At 35.6% G+C, this 20351-nt stretch overlaps 3 protein-coding genes across 3 annotated transcripts; all 3 read right to left on the reverse strand.

The window, feature by feature from the left end:
* On the reverse strand, nucleotides 109-3001 carry LOC18771017 (methyltransferase-like protein 5). Its single transcript, XM_007202512.2, has 9 exons — nucleotides 2771-3001; nucleotides 2631-2687; nucleotides 2366-2463; nucleotides 2094-2163; nucleotides 1791-1839; nucleotides 986-1074; nucleotides 847-894; nucleotides 592-651; nucleotides 109-441 (listed from the first exon to the last, which is right to left on the reverse strand). Exons 1-9 carry the CDS (start codon nucleotides 2828-2830, stop codon nucleotides 346-348), a joined length of 627 nt encoding a protein of 208 aa, XP_007202574.1. The 5' UTR covers nucleotides 2831-3001; the 3' UTR covers nucleotides 109-345.
* On the reverse strand, nucleotides 3428-6659 carry LOC18769630 (auxin-responsive protein IAA27). Its single transcript, XM_020568496.1, has 5 exons — nucleotides 5878-6659; nucleotides 4977-5206; nucleotides 4345-4483; nucleotides 3916-3977; nucleotides 3428-3807 (listed from the first exon to the last, which is right to left on the reverse strand). Exons 1-5 carry the CDS (start codon nucleotides 6372-6374, stop codon nucleotides 3770-3772), a joined length of 966 nt encoding a protein of 321 aa, XP_020424085.1. The 5' UTR covers nucleotides 6375-6659; the 3' UTR covers nucleotides 3428-3769.
* Nucleotides 12245-16565, reverse strand: LOC18770919 (NADPH:adrenodoxin oxidoreductase, mitochondrial). Its single transcript, XM_007201957.2, has 13 exons — nucleotides 16267-16565; nucleotides 16066-16170; nucleotides 15737-15850; nucleotides 15586-15639; nucleotides 15333-15449; nucleotides 15066-15175; nucleotides 14904-14977; nucleotides 14282-14343; nucleotides 13926-14124; nucleotides 13601-13661; nucleotides 13392-13459; nucleotides 12910-13055; nucleotides 12245-12732 (listed from the first exon to the last, which is right to left on the reverse strand). Exons 1-13 carry the CDS (start codon nucleotides 16387-16389, stop codon nucleotides 12508-12510), a joined length of 1458 nt encoding a protein of 485 aa, XP_007202019.2. The 5' UTR covers nucleotides 16390-16565; the 3' UTR covers nucleotides 12245-12507.

Raw genomic sequence — 20351 nt, forward strand, 5'->3', positions numbered from 1 at the left:
TGCCCCAACATCGTCGTTTTATACAATTAGTTTTGGCGTGAACTATCTTGGCAAATTAATAGAACATAAATTAGAGATAGAAACAGAAATAAAAGAACTTTCACATTCGCATAATAAATTTGTATTTTGATCCCATTTTATGAACAATGAGATTTTGGATATAATTATATGATGAAAAGAAATTAACAAAATTTCAGATCGATTTTCAATCCAACTCATATGAAAAGCAGAACAAATTCCTACATCGACTTTTACATGTATTTTTGTTCACCTATACTACACAAATACATGATCTTTGCGCCAAAAGAAAAAAAAAATTACACCAAACATGAGCTTAATGTGGAGCTAGATACTCTTGGGAACAAATCGCCACAAGTCTACAGCAATATCTACCTCCCTTTTCTTGTGAAATTTGTACAGTTGTGGTACATCATATCGAAGCTGACGGAAAAAGGAGAAAACAAGATTAACTTTAATATCATGTCAACAACTAAAGCTAAAGCATGCTGACGCTCATCACATCAAACATATGTAATAGCGCTGATGTTTAGGAATCACAACCACGATTTGAAGAAAGCTATCTTTACCCACCTCACATATAACTTCAGCACTGCTGGCATTGAAGTGCTGCAAGGCTGCCCTTTTCACATGCTGCAATGACCAAAAGGGAAGTGATCACATTAAGCAATCAGTTTTATAAATAAATAAAAACCCTCTAAACGAATGGTGAGGACTGGTATAATAACCAGAAAGTAAATTATAATTGCACGTCAAAGCACGGCGTGGTGGATGTGCCTTGACCAGTTTCTTTCTAAATAACAAGAACTTTTGTAGCAAATGACTTACATCTCTCGTGGAAGTCTTGTGCAAGGAATAAACTGCTTGAGAAGCAATCTGAAATAATAATAATATGAGGAAACAATTATATTCGAAGAAACGAGATAGAAGAGATTCAACTTAACCAGAGATCAGTCCCTGCACTTACCTTCAAAGCCACAGAGAGAAAATCCATGTCAGCACCTTTTTTCCGAGTTCCAAATGGAGGATTCATTACAACAGTATCAACAACTTCAGCTGAATTTGGGATCAAGACCATTAGGTGAAGATAGAATTTGAAAGCATATGCCTGCTGAAATTATGTACTTTTAGGAATCATATTTGTATCTTAAATCATTACTGCAGCATCAAATTACATATAAACAGTATACTATTATTCAAAGCCTCAGATGACAACAGAAACTATAAGGGGAAATGTAGGGACTCTCCAACAAATAAAATAGCTGTCCAGCACATTAGATAATAAATAAACATCTAAAATCAATTAACCTAAAATACAAGAAATTGTAAGAGAAGCAACAAATTTTAATTATTGAAGCCCACGGAATACATGATTCCAGCAACACAAAGTCGACCTATGCAACACAGAAACCACAAAGTTCCCCAATTTCTATAACTAAATGATATCTCTAGCCAACACACAAGGTTTCCAATGGACAATAAATTCAACAAAACATAGTCAGGATACAATCTGCCGTCAAGCTGAAACATGAAACTCCAAACGAAGGATAACAAATGGCCACTTTGAGATATACAGCAATCATAAATATACAAACATTTGAAGGAGAAAAGGACAGAAACAGAACATGAAGACACTCTAGAGGATGAAAACCATTTCTGTAGAGCTTGCTAAAAGAATTAAACCAAATTTATCAACTAAATTATGTGTATACATAAATAGTTTCTATTAATACACACATAAACAAGACCTCTGAAGAGAGGGGTTCTCATACCTCTCAATCCTAAGTTCTTAATGTCACACTGAATATAATCCATGTCCAACTGCAGGATTACCAACAGAACAATGCATTAGTTGACCAGCACACAGAATGATTCAAAAGTGAAGGTAACGGGAAAGGAGGGGGTGTATAGTGAGCAAATGGCTGGAGTGTTTTTCAACCTTGAAATGCCTACTTATATGGAAGACAAATATATAACTACTGGCCCAAACCATAGTACTAAATAAAAAGTATAAATATAGCAAGCCATAGAGAATTATAAACATTACTATCGTCAAAATCAAAGAAGTGCTGTACCTCAAGCTCCTCTGCATTTAGTGATGCTAATTCAAGAGATTGAGAATCAATGTCAATGCCAATCACACGTCTGACCAAAGCAAGAAAATGTTTAACCAACAACTAAAATGAAGAAGTATTCATACAAAACTCATAAACTTTAGCTGTAATAAATGCCCTTCAATATTTTATTAAGTTGAACTATGAGAAATAGTTCTACTTTCAACTGAAACCTAAGTACCAATTAAATTTGCGAGGGACAGAAACAAAAGCAAGGGGAAGATGTAACTCACTCTGCATCCAAGAGTGCAGCTGCAACACCCAATGTACCACAACCACACCCAAAATCAGCCACTACCTTGTCAGTCACATCCCCGAATGAGTTCTCCGCCTAATCAATCAAAACCCGTGTTAGAAATAAAGCTCAAAGTCAAGTATTTTGCAGAAGACCAAGTAGATTTAAGCAAAAGGCAAAGACTTTGAGAAGAAAGAACGAGCTAGTTAATTTACACTATGAACTTTTAGAGAAAAATGAGGGAGTAGAGAGCAGAGCAATACAGTGTAGAGCATGCGAGAAGCAATGTGGGGTCCAGTTGGGTATTGTTCCAGCTCCGCCTGCATCAATGAATATCCATTCATCCATCAGTCTCTGTGTTTACGAGTTTGAGAGAGAGAGAGGGAGAAAGAGAGAGAGAGACCTTTGGGTTGGAGAACTGTTGGAGGCCACCAAGGAGGCCTTCTAACTGCTTCAGCTTCATCTTTCGCTTTGTGGAATCCTTCGACGAAACACAGAGGAGAATCAAAGATTCACCTTCCAAAAGTTCGTTCCCCTACTCTTTTCTTTCTGTGTCTTCCTATAAACCCTAATTTTCTAAGATTTTCCAAGAAAATTATTAAGTTTTTTTCCTTCTTCTTTTTTTCTGCTTAAGTTTTTCTAATCAAGTTTTACACTCCCTCCATTCTTGCCTTTAATTTTCGTAATTATTTAGCTCAATAAATATTTTTTATTAATTGCTCAAAAAAAGTGAAAAAATATTGTTGTGAAAAAACGTGAATAAATACTTGTAATATAATTGTAAAATATTGTTGGGTAGTGAATAAATACATCATTTTTTTAAAAAAAACATTGGACATGGCCCATTAAAACAACACCTTTTTTAGGCCCGTCCCATTCCTCAGTTCAATCTTTGGTTGTTATTTATGTTGTGAGAAAGCAGAGCTATATAGCAAACCTTTCTTGTTTTCTAGGTCTTGCAATAAAGGCTTCAAAATTTCAAAGATTTGCTTGTGTTTTTTGTGTCTTTTTGGTTCCACCTCTCACATCAACCCAGTGTACAGTTCTAAGCAAACCACACTACTATTTCAACACTACAATTAATTCCTTTTATGGAGATCATGGTCCACATAGAATTGCCATGGCAAACAAACCATTACGATACATAATGCATTGGCTTTAAGCAGCCAACTATCAGAATACAATAGAGGGGAAGAGGGCTAATTAAACTAGATCATTTTACAGTACCATATTTCCTACTAGAATGTCATATTTTGTTACACTAAATGTGAAGCATAAGTTGATATGAACAGAGTGCGAGGGCCCAATTTTGCGAACCATCCGGTGCTTTCGCCTTGATCATAACAGCTGCCTCCAACATCATTTGCTTAGAGTATTTGATCCATTCATGGTGATGATGCCTCTAATTACTCTTTTTGCACTTCTGCATGGCCCTTGGGGCTATAACAAACAGATAGGAAAACACAAGGATGTTAGTTAAGGATTTCATTTAGCAAACAAAGGCCTATTTATACACATACAAAATGATTGTCACATGACAGAAGATACCTAGCCCTATAGCCTCTGAACTCTTCATGATCCTCATCCTCTTGCATGTGTCAGTGAACATTCTGCAAGAACAAACAGCCACGAAACTTAGACGCAATACCTCATTATCTGTTGGTTTTGATTTGGCAAAACGGATATCTAGAACTCCTGTATGGATTTTCACAAAACCTCTGACAAAGCTATTAACATGCGTCCCTAGGGGTCTTGGCAATGCCAGACTGCCTGTACTCCACATTCTGATTATTGCTGTTTACTAAACTAAAGTGCAACGATAAGAATTCTCTTAGATGGAAAAACGTCCTTTGAAAATCTATTTTTAAGTAGGATAACAAGGAATAGTTCGAGTATTACTGAATCTTTACAACCTAATGTCTCTCTTGAAAAATGACCACATATAATGTACATATTATTTCAAGAAGTCGCACTTACTCCCACGGAACATCGCCAACTAGCATCCAATCTCCATCCTTATCTTCATAGGTGAGGACATATTCAGCACCATTTAGGAGATCCATTAACCGGCTCTCGCTCAGTCCATCTCTTGAAACTCCATGTGAGCCACATTGACCTGAACAAGTTTATATTAAAAAGGGAAACAAAGAATTTCTTCAAAACAAATGATGCTGCCAGCATTGTCAACAATCCTGAGTGCAGCAAAGCAGCAGAGAGGATGTAGATAAATCCACCAAAAGCCAATTGGGTTTATCTCACAAGACATAATATGAGTCTTGTGAGATAAACCAATTGAGTTTTTGTACGCATGAGCTTTTTTTGGAATTGAAAAACGTACATCCCCTTCCATGAATCCCTAATATACTTATACTAAGGCACATGCAAACATTCCTCAATTGTTTTCATTCATTTCCAGTTCTGAGAATCCAATTAAACAACTTTTTGTTAAGGTAAACATTTTTTAATTTTTCTCGAACTCTGATACTTAGTTTTTTTACAATGATCCAATTGCAAAAAAACTATTGACAGTCGCGGAAAAGAAATAGAGGACAATCATTGGCGCGTGTGGTGAACTAGAACAAATAATATGAGTTAAAAAGAGAAATTACCAATTGTAAAGCAGCTAAACATCTTTTCCAGCGCCAAAGATAACTCCACATAGCTGCCATATGTTTTGAGATCGACTTTCCTCAGGTATGGTGCACCATCCATGCTGACTTTAACGTAAAGACACCCTGGTCCCATCTTGCCTTCTGCATCATCATCATTTCTCGGAGGAACGGAAGCCATTGAATTCTTCCTGAAAGAACGAATTGGTGGCCATCCTACAACCTGTGCCCTGTCACACACACATGACAAAACAAATTAGATTTTACTATGAATATCTTAACTAAGAGCCACTATAACTTCTTACCAATGGAATCTATGGCTGTATAACATACATCAGGTTACAATTTCGTGTGGAGAAGTCCAGAAAGTAGTAATTTCAATATAATGAAACCTAGCTAACACCTGGCTTGTACATCTGAAAAATTCTTAATCTGTTTGGAGACAAAATTGGAAATATACATGCAAGCAAAGGGTGGAGAGGAAGAGCTGAGACCTTGACACAAAATCTTTTTCCGTACTTTCAAACATGGAAATAATTGAAATTATTCTCACAAAGTGGACATTTGGAAAGAAATATATGCAATATGAGAGATGCAACAACCATTCTACAAAATAAAGTGCATGAAAAAACATAGAATTGTTTAATTTAACGTAAAGGGACAAAGAAGACCTGCACAATTTTGTCTAATTAACCCACTGGACTGGAGGCTTCTTTAGTAACAAAAAGAAGACAAACTAAAAGATAATATGAAAAAAAATTAAGAACCAAGCAAAAAATTAATGAATGGAACAAATAGAAGTAATACCACAATTCAGCAGCCAAAATAATCATCTTTCTACGCACACAATTCTGCAAAGAAAAAAGGAAAAGGAAAAGGAAAGTGAAAGAAAGCTAATTACTTTGCTGCAGAAGCAGAAGCAGAAACCTGGGGCTTCTTCTCATGCAATGGCTTTGGAGACTGTTGTCCACCATCTTTCACGGCTGAGACAGCTAAACTTGTTGGTTGGTTGTTAGACTCAGACCCAGCAAGAGCTTTCCCACCATTAACACCTCTGGGAGAGAGCAAGTTACCACCTTTACCCATATCAACCTCAGATCCACCACTCCCAGAGAAAATCCACTTCCCGGAAGCTCCATCAATGGCGTCAGAGAAGCCCCTCTTGGCCCCAGAGACCAAGCCTTTAACCACACATACTGAGTACCCAGTCTTATCCTCCACTAACCCACCACCACAATCTCTGTCTGGGGACTCAGAGCCTGGCAAGCCCAGCCTCAGCTCAGTGGCTTTGAGGTTCAGAGCAGTCCCTCTGTCCCTCTCAGCAGACTTGTCAGAGCTTTCCATTGAAGAAGCAGACTCTGATAAGCCTATGTAATCATGCTCCAGTGACATAGACATGAAAATACTTCAAGAGTCCAAGACCCAGAAGAAAGCATTAAATGGATTTAAAATAAGAAAAAGAGAAAGATCAAGAGCTTAAATTGTTTCAGATTATATGGGTTTAAATTTATTTAAAGGATACGGTGTTGGTGAAGAAGATGAAAGAGAAGCTTCTTTGGTCTTTTGCTGCTCTGTTTTGTTTCTATATAATACACACACACACTCCCTCTCTCTCTCCCTCTCTCTCTCTCTCTCTCCCCCCCTCTCTCCCTCTCAGTCTCAGTACACTCAGTAGTCTGTACTGTAAACTCTGTAACTCAGAAAATGAATATAAAAAAGCAAGGAAAATGTGCGAATATTAAATTAAATTAAATAGACAGCTTGCAAATAAAAAAAGTGGAACCGTTTGGGTTTGGCGTTTGTCTTTTGGCTTTTGTAGCAAAAATAAAAATAAAAATAAAAATAAAAATAAATTTCTATGAACCTTTTTGGGGGCAACCACTCCGACAGGTCACAGAAAGTTCCCGGCAAACTTTCTATGTTTTATTGTTTTTCCATTTTTATTTAATATTATTCCAATAATAATTTTAAAACAGTTAATAATTAGAAAATTGGTATTTATCAGTGAGCGTGTGCCTTTTTATAGAGAAAGGGATGGGACGCAGAAATGTGTTCGGGTTTTCAAGAAGGATAGGGAAATCGCTGTGGGAGATGTTTTTGGCCGGTCTGGTGTTTGGATGCTCGGAAAGAAAAGGAAAAGTCGGGGGAAAGAGAGGGAATTTTGAGAAAGCTGACATCGAGAGGCTCAAAACGGCAACGGAATCCGAAGACCCACAAAAGAAAAAGAAAAAAACGGCAGTTTGAGAAAACTGAAACGAGTGTGTAGGTTGATAGAGAATTGTCTCTGTGATCCTGTGTTCGTACGAACCAGCTAGCTTGCTGTCGTTTGGCTGCTCAGAATTTTTGAATTTTCCTGGAAATTTTGAGGGTAGGAACAAATCAACGCCAACCAAAAGAAAGCACAATCATTAGCCAAAAAAGCAACCGATTAATTTTTTCTCTCTCACAATATATTTCTATCATTGAATTTTAAACGAAAATTCAATTTAGTCATCAAGAATTTTTTTTTAGTCAAACGTAAACAAATGATATAAAGAAAAATCACAATGTATCAAAATAAGCGTTTTGAATAATCCATCAAGAAAACATGTGAGAGTTGTTTATTTAAGTTAGAAAATAATTGAGAGTTTATTCTAACTAAATGAGAAATTGGACTAATAAAACAATGTCACATTTTTTGAAATATATTTTTAAGTATAAACAATAATCTAAACTATAAGAGATGAGATTTCTCATATACATGCAGACAACTAAGATGTTATTGAGATTTGAACTTAAGACCTTTTATATGCAAATTAAGACCATTTTCTACTGAGCTAGACCAAATTAATAGTAATTAATTATTATAAATATAAAATTGTTAAGAAAATTAGAATAAATTAATAGATTTTAGGTTGATTACAAATATTTTGAGAGCCAAATGATACTCACATGTGTAGTTACATATTATGACCTCGAATTTCGTCAAATATTCAATTAAAAGACTTCAATCAATCCAAGCCAAAAAGGGAAATTATGACACCTAAAATATAATTAAACATTTCTTTTTATTTTTCTTTGTTTTAAAAATTTGAGATAAAATTGGTATGTGTAAAAGTAATGTTTTGATTTTACATTGGAATATTTCAGTTTGGATATTTTAAATTTAATTTCCAAATATGGGCTATCCCGTCAATCAAATTCAAAGGCCAAATGGGTGGACCGCACTAAAGTTTGCACGGTTGCAAAGGAGGATGGGTTGTTGGGGGACAAACGGCGTTACGTTGTGTGGTGGATGCCACATTGCCACTACATAAAGCACCCGGTAACCCGTTGCAATGAGCAGCCGGCTCACCAATTATTAATTTCATAATCCATAATATTATTAATCTTGGGAGCTCTCACTCGCCTTCTTTTGTGACAGTTTGAGAAATAAATTTTTATGTTGTGGGGTCGCAAAAACAATGGAGTAAAAATTGAAACTTATTTGTATCCAAATCCAAGCTTATCCAAATCTTGAAGCAGATTTTAAAAGGAATTTCTTAAAGAGGATAAACCTAATCGTTGCTCTAGGAGAAAACTCTTAAAAAATATCTTTAGAGGCCGACCCCCCACCCTTCCTATTCTTTCATTTCTTCTCATTTCATCCCCTTTTCTCTTATTCCCTTTCTTTTCCCTCTGGATTCTTTGTTTTTTGTTTTTTTGTTTTATTTTGCGATGTAGAAACAGTCGTTGTGAAACATTGTCATATGATATAGTTATTGTCTTTTGGCCCATGCATGCAAGGATTTGGCTCTAGTTTTCAACATCGGATATAAATTTGGAGCTACAAAGCGGGGATGATGTCGGGTTGGAGGATGTGGAACGGTGGTCTTATTTTTTAATTTGTTTTAGTCTAATAATTCTCATGAACTCTTTAGGAGTTTTTTAGTTGTTTTAGTCTAATAATTCCTGAGAGGATGGTTGATAACTCGGGAATTTTAATCATTTTTTGGGTTATGCATATTCTCTAAAGATCAATTCAACTTGTTGTTGCGTTTGGTCACTAGAGAAGTTATATCCATATTCAGCACCTTAGTTGCTTTGTAATTATTTTTGTTTATCTTATAAATACAATACTATACTCTTTTATCAAATAAAATGTTGAAGCATATTTTGTGGAACTTCTTCACCCCCAAATGTGGAATTTTGTCAACAATTCTGATAATTCTATTTTTGATGCTCTACATGGTGTGGATGACGATGTGTCCTGTTAAGCACTTGTCAAATGAAGAATTGAACACCATAATGCAACCCGAAAATTCTTCTTCACTATTCTTTGAGATAAAATCTATCAAAGACAATTTTGGCTTTATCCTAAACAATTATCCTCTACGCTTTTATATCTACCGACATAAAAGAAAAAATCCTAAATAACAATTTGCATTACTAAATGGGTCATTCCTCCGTAAATCACAATTTAATACATACAAAGTTATCTTATTATTATAAATAAATTATGTACACGAATCGACGATGATTTGTCTAGAATAAAGGAGTTAAGTATTTCGGTTCCTACAAGTATACCGATGTAGCATTAAAAATAAAATTTAGAAGAAGCATGACTTATTATTGTAAGGAAAATACTTTCATACTTATCAAGTAAGTATGAGCTTTTATATTCTTGTCAATAACAGTGTGATATGTGTGCGTAAGTTTTTGTTATGTGTGTATTTTTGATGAATTATTTTTATATATGTGTCAAATTTTCTAAGTGACAAGAAGAAGGAGTATCTCCTTATTGATAAAAAGGCAAATAGTATCCTTATTGTAATTTCACATTTTCTTTTCTTTTCTTTTCAAAATTATGAACATGAAGAAAAAGAGAATCTCCAAAGAGGGCCCACAAAAGGTAGGTGGGCCTCAAGTACCAAACTGCTGCCTCTTGTTGGTGGGCCTCCAAAGGCAGCGGCATTAGTAGTAGTGTGGTGTTATGGAGCAGCGTTTGGAGAGAAAAAAAAAAAAGAAGAAGCAGGTTGTGGTGTCCAAGCAAGCAGCCAAAGCAACCCACTTTCTTTCTTTTAAGTTTTTTTAATTTTTATTTTTCTAAAGTGAAAAAAAAGGCTTTTACTTGTTTAGGCCAAGCTCAAGTGGTAAACTATATCAAATCCCATATAATCTAATCTTTGGTGGTGGTTGACAGGTTGTGGGCCCTCTCTTCCCTGTACTTTTGCCACAGTGATCCCATGAGGTAAACAACATGATAAGCTATGCTAAGGCCCTGCCTCCCTGCGGGCAATGTACATAAACCATATGCGACACCAGAAAAAGGGGAATTGAACCGAGAATCTCAAATGCATAGATAACTACCTTTAATGAATAACAGATTAATTACTGAAACCAAACAAGGCCTTTAAAAAAAGAAGCAAAAATGCCCAACTCCAACATGCCAAATGGTTGTCATAATCAGAGCAAAGACTTTCTGGTAAGGGTTAGGAGACAGCATGAATCTTCAAAATAGCACCCAGCCTGACCTGACCCCATGCTGGATTTGATTCAACATCAAAAGGAATAAATAGCTTTTCTTCTAGTCCTAAATGGGCAAATCCATCATCATAGCTATCTATGAATTATAATAAAAGATCAGAAACACTTGATCAGAAGGGGAGTGGAGCCCACCACCCCCAATAGAGTTAATAATAATATAAGATTATCATGATCTGAAAAAGCTATTTGTAATCTTGTATTATTATACCTTGAATTAAGTCTCAATGTGAATTATGATGTTTTATGTCTTTCAAGTCAATCACAAGTCACATTAGTTAGTTTTCCTTTTTCCTCCTCTTTTCTTCCCAAATTAGCTCTGTTCTTAGCTGGATGAACATCACCAATTTTTATATTCAGATTTATGGAAGAACACTAATTTGTGGAGGAAGAGTTACAAGTAGAAGACAAACATATTTTTTATCTGTCAGAAATCATTTGGTGAGAGAATTGCAGTTACACCAGAATCTGCTAGCAATGTGATTGGCATGAACTCTAAAGCACACTGACATGGCACATGCCTACCTGCAGCAAAAAACCAAATCAAACCAAACCAAGCAAAAAGGAAATGAAAGTTTGTATAATCAGTATCAAAATTCTACAATGTTTGAATTGATTCTCATATTTTGAAGTTGAAACAAAGATGATAATGGATCCATAAGATTGGGTCCCCATACATATATGTCAAGAATTATTGGAGTCAGGGGGAGAGCCAGAAGCCCTGAATCTCACTTCATGTACCTACCAGCAAAATAATTCAATTTATGTTGGTGGTTTGTCAATGTCACAATTGCCATCCTACATCAAAATCACTTGGCAAATCAACAGGGTAAACTGGAAAGTGGGTGATATTTCCAGATACAACATTTTTGTATTTGCCACAAAAGGCTGAAAGCCCTAAAGAGTGTGAAAGGAACTTCAAAGGTTCATTTGATAGGTCTCGGTGCAATTTAAGAAGATATCTTACACACTATTCGTAATGTGATCGCATCGAAACGTATAATTATAGAAATATGAATAGTATGCGACACATTCGTGTTGGGATTCACTATTGTCTTACTTTTCCTTCAAAATGGGAACTCTTTGAGCATTTGTCCAGCTGAATTTGACAATCTTTGTAGTGGAGGCTATAGTGTTGTGGATTTTCAGCAGAGCACGAGCATATGGGCGTGAAATTGAAGGCCACAAGAAATTCCACAACTCAATCATCCCTCGCTAGGCTAAGATAGGATCCAGATCCACCGTAAGTGTATACTCTGAGACTTTTAAGAGCAGCTAGTCACTGGAAGATGGCAGCTTTTGAAAGTGCTTGGCATGGAAAGACATGGTGGACTTTGACTTTATGCCTATATACCTAAAACCAATTGTCAACGAGTCCTAGACTTATGCATCCTCAACAAAAACTAATTACACCAAAATGCTTTGTAACAAGTGAAACGAATTTAGTTTCTTTTTCTTTGCCTCATTGATATTCTTCTCTCAAATCAAAGCTAAATATTCTGAACAAAAACAAGAGATCAAACCTAAATCTTACTCTTGAACACAATTAGAATTAAGTGAGTTTTTTTACCATCGTTGAAAACCAATGATTGTGTTTGCATGCAACATCTTCTTTTCTTTTTTACTTTCGTCACGTTTTAAAGATTTGTGAAAACCTTTGAATCTCATGTCGGTCGGTAAAAAATGAACCATAAATTCATCCTTCCTATTTTACCTTCATATGCATGTAAAAACATGGGTAGGCCTACTTGAACGAACAAGGCAAATGTTACAGAAACTAGCAAAATGCTTTTCATTTATTAATTATTATTTATAAATATTTGTGGGGGAAAGGGGGCATCAAATGAGTCAACAAGAAATACTCATGTTCAGCCAAAAAAGGTTTAATAACTGAAATTCATAAATAAATGATCTCACTCTTCTTTCTTTTCCTTCTTCAATTGTAATGTATCCCTCTAGCTCAAAAAAAACGTATAAGAAAACAGAAAAAGAAAAAGAAAAGAAAACAGAGAAACCCTGAAATGGATATTTACTCTCTGGCTACTTTCTGAAGCTCCTCCCACGTGGCTAATTTTTCCCTGGGCTTGTTTCTTAAACTCCCAAGCCTCCTTTCTTCTGAATCTATCTTTTCCCATTCACCAAATGGTATAACTCTAACATTTCGACTATCCAGCAATTGGAGGAGACCCTCCCTGCCTGCGCTTGATGATGATGCCAATATTCCTTGCTTAAGGTCTTCAGATATACTTGCAACCTGCCATGTTGATTAGTGAAGTGAGCAAAGCGGGCAATCACCCTAATCAAATCCGATAATCGGTTTTAATTATGATAGTTATTGGTTCCAAGATGCTACATGTGCCACTACTGATGGACATGAATACACCTTATTAACCAGCACCTTTCCATCTAAGTAATGTAAAAGACCACTTACAGTTTCTTCTGCACAATAGAGGTTTGTAGCAATGATCCCAGTTGGTCCTCTCTTCAACCATCCACATACATACAAACCCTTCTCAAGCAGCATAGGATCTCCAGATGTATCACTTAGAACTCGCCCTCTAACATTTGGAACCACGCCTGCAAAGAAGATCATCATTAAAATCCTTGCTTTGTCTCTTGTGGTCGATATAGAACCACTTCTGGCAAGAAGCTTATTTAGTAATTTTCCAGAAATAGGAAACATTTTGTCACAAATCAAAACTTCTATGGAACCAGGTGAATGAGGCCTTCTAAAGTTTGAACCAACTAAAGTTCCAAATCAGTTTGAAGTTTGCATTAGCATATCTGAGTGAATGATATTCCCCATAATTTGTACAATCTCATCAACTTTTATGCTTAAACATAGAGTTTTGAGGGAAACTTAAGATCCAGATAGAATAATATGCCTCACTTCATATAACAGCATCAACATACCTTTCCGATGATCGAAGGGTAATCCATCAACTGGTACTGATTTGTAACCGATGCTCTTAAGCACAATCCTGTAGAAGAAAGAAAGCATATTGCCACTGTTGTCAGCACCTCACATATATATAGTTACTTTATCACAAGCAACTGCACACACATTGCATGTGTATGCCTCTAGTATGAAATAGCAACGGCTGAATTTCAGAAGAAAGTACCCGCATCCAAGATCTTCAAACTGTCCAGTACCTGTAGCCATTCGTTCTCCTGGTCTATCACCTAGAAAGTGAAGTTGAAAGAAGCAATTTAGTCATTGTCACTTGGATGACCCAAAAAATAGAATCATTTACTTGTGTTATTGACAGCTTCCATAATTATTTCGAACTTGATGTTTGACCTCTTCCATTTTACCATAATTAGTTTTGTCATTTGATGATGATGTATGGTACAATCATTCAGTAATGTGTTCACATGTGATATGGCCTCACTTCATTGGAAAATACATAAAAACTTTTACTACAAATTATATGGAGTATAAATTACCTATGAGTTTTGTCTTCTCGAGTCTGACCCCAGAAACATGGCCACTTCTCTCATTAGACTCTAGAAACTTATCTGGTTTCCGAAAGAAAACAAAGTGCAATTCACGTGGATCTGAACAGGGGTGTGAAGCCCTAGTCGTGGCTGCCTTAGAGAGCAACTCATAAACCCTTTTTCGAATTCGATTATTCCTCATCTCTTCCTTACCAAAAGACAGCAACAAGGTACATGAAAATTACTAACAGTAAAGGAACTTAATAGACCACCAATAACAGCTTAGATTGCTTCAAAACATCAATTTCTATATTTAGCTATAACAGTAACCTTGAGAGAGACGGAGATAAGATCAACTTAGATACCTCATCTTCTGGGGTTGTGAGTAGATCAGCTTCCTTGATGTGAACATGCAGATCTTTGATACCTGAAAAACAAAGACAACAACTTCATTCAATTCCGCATATAAAAAACCTCTACAAACAAGATGACTGAGTAAAATTATAAGTGAGAATATGATGACAGCATTACACCAATGACCTATGACAAAAATATACAGACAAAATCTGATTGCAGATAATTAGAAACTACAAATACTTAGTCTTTTTTGGAAACTACTTATAATTATTACAGAAATAATCTTATATCTATTCCCATAAAACAAGGAGGTCAACACTTGGAAATTCATAAGTGATTTATAAATATCATACCATATGCAATACCAAGGACATCTTTCAAGTAAGATCAAGAAGGCCCATTGTCCTCTAGTCCAATCCCGCTGTAACATTGCAATTATATTGCAATGTCACCACCACACAATCCAAAAGTAAGTGTTATTTGAACTTTAAAATCCCCAGAAGTTGCATTGTCAAAAGGTCAAACGGACTAAATGTACTCCTAAAGTAATTACTTCTCAGCATAGCATCCAAACAAAACATTTTAGACTCCTTCACTTAGAATTAGAATGAATGTGATATTAAAAATCACCATTAATTTCACGCAGCTCTTTAGCAGTGCAAGCTGCTTGGGCTGGTCCCCGCCTCCCAACCAAATACACTTTCCTGAAATGACATTGACATCATTAAACATGAAACCCAGATAAAGTAGCAATTATAATGTCTGGTTATTCTCAAGATTGGGATAGCAAACCTTATAGCGCTGTCCTCAAGAGCTGCCAAAGCATGGCTCGCAATATCAGTTGTAGCCAACTCTGTTGTTGGTCGTAAAAGAATGCGTGCAACATCAAGAGCTACATTGCCCTGAAGCCAAAAGGAGCTGTTTGGTAGGGATAAAACTCCTATGTATTAATAAAAGTCTATTTGTTTGTGTTGTGACAAGGATAGTGAAGTACATTTATTAACTGTAACTTAAGAGAAGGTTAATCCTATTTATTAACTTGATGAAGTATGAAGATACCTGACCAAGAATTACAGCTGTATCAGAGCTCTTCAAGTCGGGGTTTAGGTATCTGCAATTTGGGTGCCCATTATACCACCAAACAAATTCTCTTGCTGCATAGACGCCACTCAAATCCTAGAAAGAGGTATAAACCAATTATTTCCCAAAAAAAAAAATTTGTATAAAAAACATTAGCTGCAATTCTATCCATTCTATTGATCAAAGAGCACCATAATATTAAAGAAACAAAACCAAAACAAGCAAAACATACTTCTCCAGGGATACCAAGAACTCTATCACTTTCAGCACCATAGGCAAGCACAACCTGCGTATTGCACACAATGTTGGTCAAACAAATAAGCATACCAAGAATGACATTGCCAATGCCGGCATTATTTACACATATTGAGTCAGAACCCCACCACGTCGTACAACTCACGAAGCTCAGGGAGAGTTACAGAGGAACCAAGAGTTACATTTCCAAAGAATGTGCAGCATTCATGTTGCGCAACCCGCGTAAACTGGTTGACCACAATCTGTTGCAAGTTATCTAATAAAATAAGCTCACATAAGAAATTTATTCCTCGCCACACCAAAAGAATCCAACAAAATAAACTGATAAAATTCACAGGATGCTCTTTATAAGAGGAAGTAAACTCGATTTTTGATAATGTGTGAGTTCACCAACTTCAATTTTCTTGAACTATTTTACGAAAAAAGAAAGAACTGAGACTAAGAATAATGTGGTCACCTTGGTTTCAGGATGATCAGGTGCTACGCCGGAGCGGACTAGCCCGAAAGGCGTTGGCAAACGATCAATGATATCCACCTGTGCTTCCTGATGCGCCTTCAGCATCTATTTCAGCTCAATTCATACCAATCATATCAAATTTCAATGCTTTATTAAAATTAATTTAACAACAAAAAACACACACAAATAGAAAGAGTTTACCTTCTCAGCAGTGTAGAAGCCAGCAGGTCCACTTCCGACGACACAGACGCGCAGAGGGTGAGAAGCAACGGTCGAGAAGGTTCTAGCGAACCACGTCCTGGCTTGAAAAATCGCCATTTTCATTGAATTGAAAAAATGAATCTAATCAAGTCAGTGAGCTTGAAAGTGTGCCTGAAGAATTTGATCCTCAGACTACGCCGTCGAGGAGGCGCCGACGGGGTAGCGAGCGTGTGGATGGGCAGAAGTGGTGCGGCGGGGATGTGGTCTGCAACTTGATTTTCGTTGCTGCTGCAAAAGTGGCATGTGCATCTCACGTGAGTCAGATTGTTGAGAATTATGAACGAAATGAAAGTCAAGACAGGTAGGTGGAAATCCGGGTCAGCTTTAGAACCCGGCCCATTGGACACGTTGAGATGTTGGGTTAAGCTGACTCGATTAATAACCTTTTCTTTTGACTAGAGGTGAAGCTCGCGTGTTTTTGTTTTAGCTCGCGTTGTCTTCTCAAATTTGTTGTTATTTTGGGCTGGTGTTAGTTAAGCCCATGATTTTAAATGGTCTAATATAAGCCCACTAAGTGAGCTTCTAATCCAAATTAATCAAGCTGCAAAAATAAGCCCATGTTTGATTGAAGACGGGATTAGTGCTAAATAGCTCAATCCTGTCCTAGTCAACATGCCCTTAATCTTTAAAATCTTGAGAAATAGAATGAATGAAGAGTAGAAGAAAAGAAAAGGGAAAAAATAAATAAATTATTTGCTGTTGGAACAAATAGATGCTTAAGAATTAAGATGTTTGCTAAATATAACACACCAAACACATTCACACACTAAAATACTTTTACGAAAATGCTAGGTATACTATATTTTTATACCACATTGTATATCACTTCTCTAACATAGGTGGGCCCCAATATATTGGTGAACTCTATCTCTATTAGAAAGATGATACACAATGTGATATGTCTAACATTACCCATATTTTTATTCACATGCTAAGGCTTCGCTTTTACCTACTTTTTAAGAGCATTAATGATTAACCACATAAATTACTATCCAAAATCCATAATTATGTGTTGACCCCAGCACATATCCACAAGACAATTGTGTTGACCAGAGTCAACATATGTCAACCGAACCAAAATGTCTTCCGTATAAAATATAAAGAAAGAAAGGAAAAAAAAGGACATATATGATGTCATAGTTGACGTGTAGGTGACGTCATAAAAAGGGTAAAATACGAAACTTATGAAACCGAGTTTCGTTTTAAAAATAAAAAAGAGGAAGGCATAATTACGGTGTGGGTCCCACGTTATCATTTCATGGGCAGAAATTACCAAAAAAAACATTAAAAACAAGGAAGAGAGAAGTTGTTAAAGGTCGGCATCCAGAGGCAGTTTTTGCTTTTTATGAGAAGGGGGGCAAATGGCTGGTAGTGGGCCTTCGGTTGGGTCCACCTCACTAGGGACAACATGGTCCATTACCTTTAAGTCCCTTTCACACCTAGAAAGCCCAATGAGAAAGAATTCTGTTCGTATAGAACTCATACGGACGGTCGCGCAAATTCGGGCCCACAACCGCCTCCTTAAAGTCTCTTTTATATATATTTTGTAATTTCTCAAAAACTACATCAATTTGATATTTTTTGCCTTTTTTGCTGGCTTAACCTGATTTGAACTTGAATTTGACTTCTTTGTTTTTATATGGAGGATGCCTAAACTACCATTTCATTCAACAATTGAATTAGGGATTTTAATCGCAATGATCGTTGAACTTATACTGAGTTTTATTTTGGTTATTAATCTTACTTTTTAGTCATTTTAGTTATCCAATCCAATCGCATGTATTATAATTTAGTCATTTCATAACATTTTTTGGTTTGTTTTTAAAAAATAATTGTGTCTAAATTGACAATTTTACACTTCTAATTGACATAATTTGATGAAAATACTAAATCGAATGACGTGCGAGAATTAAAGGACAAAATAAAACTTGGCACAGTTACAAATTTTTGCATACCCTCACACAAATTGTTCCCCCATTCTTACCTTTTATGTTGATAAATTTTTACCTTTCCCTCGATAAATCCAGTCCACCCCAACCCTTATTCCCAGTTCCCATTGGAACAAAAAGAAGTTCTAGTTGCCATGTGATTGGGTGGTCGCACGTGAAAGAGCTCAAAATTATTTATTTTGGGACAAAGAAAGAGCTCACGAATCATCATAAACTTTTTTATTTATTATGTTTTACAATTGTTTGTTTTTTGAATACCCACACTTTACACGTGTGGCAGCACGTGGCCGCTGACCCCTCTTGTCAGGCACGTGATCTAGCATGTGAGAGGTTTTTCCATTTACCTAATTTGTTTTCTAGCATGTATAAATAATTTATTTTTAATTTTATTTTTAATTTTTGTTCTATGATTGTTAGTACATTATTTCGAAATAAATTATGTGAAATATATTTTGGACTAGCTAAACGACTGTTCGAAAATGATGGTCCAACTCTAACTTGTCTCTTCCTTTTTTTTCTCGAAAAAATTGTTATTTCTGATTATAATCTCACTCATTCTTGTCATTTCTTCGTGCAAATTAATCATTTTAAAGTCTCTCTCGTTTGACTTTTCTTCTCTTTAATCACATTGGCTTTGACATTATGCAATGAAAAAAGCAAAAGTTGCTTCAAATAATTTCCTCTAAAGGAATTAATAAATGGTGTGGGTATATAATTATTATACAAAAAGCAGAAGTGGGGCTAAAAAGAATTATATAATATTTGGATATATAAGGAGACAAATTTGTGTATGATAATAAACTATAAAAAGCATGATGTGGAGATTATTGGGATCAGTATTGTAGCTGTATTTAAGAGAGAGAAATGTGATTGTTTATTCGCTACTGAGAATGATTGAAGGATTTGTTTATATCTACTGAGATATGGTCTTTTGTTTGTCTGCCAAGATTATTCCTTTCTAATATTTTACATGGATTCATTTGTTACTTTACTTAAATAATAACACTTTAGTTAGTAATGAAGTAGCATAAATACTAGAAGAAAACAAGAACATGAAAGACCATGTTCTTGCATATATGGTGAATTTTCAAGCCTAATACGTGAACAATATATATCGGGTGACGTGGAGCATGTATGGCCGTTGGACTTCCATACGTGGGCAAACCAGCTCTAATATCATGAATAAAGTTGATGTTCCACCTCAAAATCAATTAACAGTTAGAGGAGTAGCGCAACACCTTATAAGCCTTTTCAAGCTTTGTTAGCTTTTCAATGTAAGACATTTTTCGCTTCACATTCTCAAAATATTCGGGACACAAATTGAGGTGATTATTAATAATATTGTTTTCTTGTAATGAAGCTACAAAATAATAGTTTGGGCGTTTTAATTTGGAGAAATTCTAAATATTGATATGTTATGAGTTATGGTGTAGAATTAATAAATATATACATGTATGATAATATGATTTAATTGGTAACATGATGATCACACCAAAGAATTACTCACTTGTTTGTGTATCAAAATCAACTATATATTTTGGAAATGGGGGGCGCAACAAAGTCACATAGTTTTAGTAATTACTTGTTAAATATAGAAAGCATAAAGAGTGTTTTGAGCAGAATAAACCACTTACATATATTATGACCGTCACATACAAACACACACACACATATATATATATTTTCTTATTTAGATGTTCATATGTTATTACCGTGCAGATGTCATTGTAAATAAGAAAAAAAATAAGAAGAGGTAATAGAAAATACATAACATCCGCACATCCGCACAAGGAGAAAATTCAAATGTAAAAAATCTGTGGAACTAAGCAGATTCGAATGGAATTAGATCCTGAGAGAATGGTAATTAAACTTTGGAAATGATTGATCCTCTCAATAAACAAAACCCATATATTTTAGGATAAGGATAGTAATATGAGCATCGAAATGCGTGCACGCAATTGAGCCAAAAACATCATTTTCTTCCAGCAACGCCCTTGAATGTACTAGGTGTTCTTAATGAAAAAAAAAAGAAAAAAAAAAAAGACATGGAAACCGTTTAATTAAGAAAAAAGAAGA

Source organism: Prunus persica, chromosome G7, assembly GCF_000346465.2.
Source record: "Prunus persica cultivar Lovell chromosome G7, Prunus_persica_NCBIv2, whole genome shotgun sequence".
NCBI classification, from domain to species: domain Eukaryota; kingdom Viridiplantae; phylum Streptophyta; class Magnoliopsida; order Rosales; family Rosaceae; genus Prunus; species Prunus persica.

Excerpts from the sequence above, each read along its gene's own strand:
- LOC18770919 (XM_007201957.2), bottom strand. The coding sequence starts at position 16,389 with ATGAAAATGGCGATTTTTCAAGCCAGGACGTGGTTCGCTAGAACCTTC. Across the intron at positions 16,171-16,266 it reads GCTTCTACACTGCTGAGAAG|ATGCTGAAGGCGCATCAGGA; the intron begins GTAAACTCTTTC and ends GAGCTGAAATAG. Across the intron at positions 15,851-16,065 it reads CTGATCATCCTGAAACCAAG|ATTGTGGTCAACCAGTTTAC; the intron begins GTGACCACATTA and ends AACTTGCAACAG.
- LOC18769630 (XM_020568496.1), bottom strand. The coding sequence starts at position 6,374 with ATGTCTATGTCACTGGAGCATGATTACATAGGCTTATCAGAGTCTGCT. Across the intron at positions 5,207-5,877 it reads GCTTCTGCTTCTGCAGCAAA|GGCACAGGTTGTAGGATGGC; the intron begins GTAATTAGCTTT and ends TGTGTGTGACAG. Across the intron at positions 3,808-3,915 it reads TTCAGAGGCTATAGGGCTAG|CCCCAAGGGCCATGCAGAAG; the intron begins GTATCTTCTGTC and ends TGTTTGTTATAG.
- LOC18771017 (XM_007202512.2), bottom strand. The coding sequence starts at position 2,830 with ATGAAGCTGAAGCAGTTAGAAGGCCTCCTTGGTGGCCTCCAACAGTTC. Across the intron at positions 2,464-2,630 it reads CTTCTCGCATGCTCTACACT|GCGGAGAACTCATTCGGGGA; the intron begins GTATTGCTCTGC and ends TTGATTGATTAG. Across the intron at positions 1,075-1,790 it reads TAAGAACTTAGGATTGAGAG|CTGAAGTTGTTGATACTGTT; the intron begins GTATGAGAACCC and ends TCCCAAATTCAG.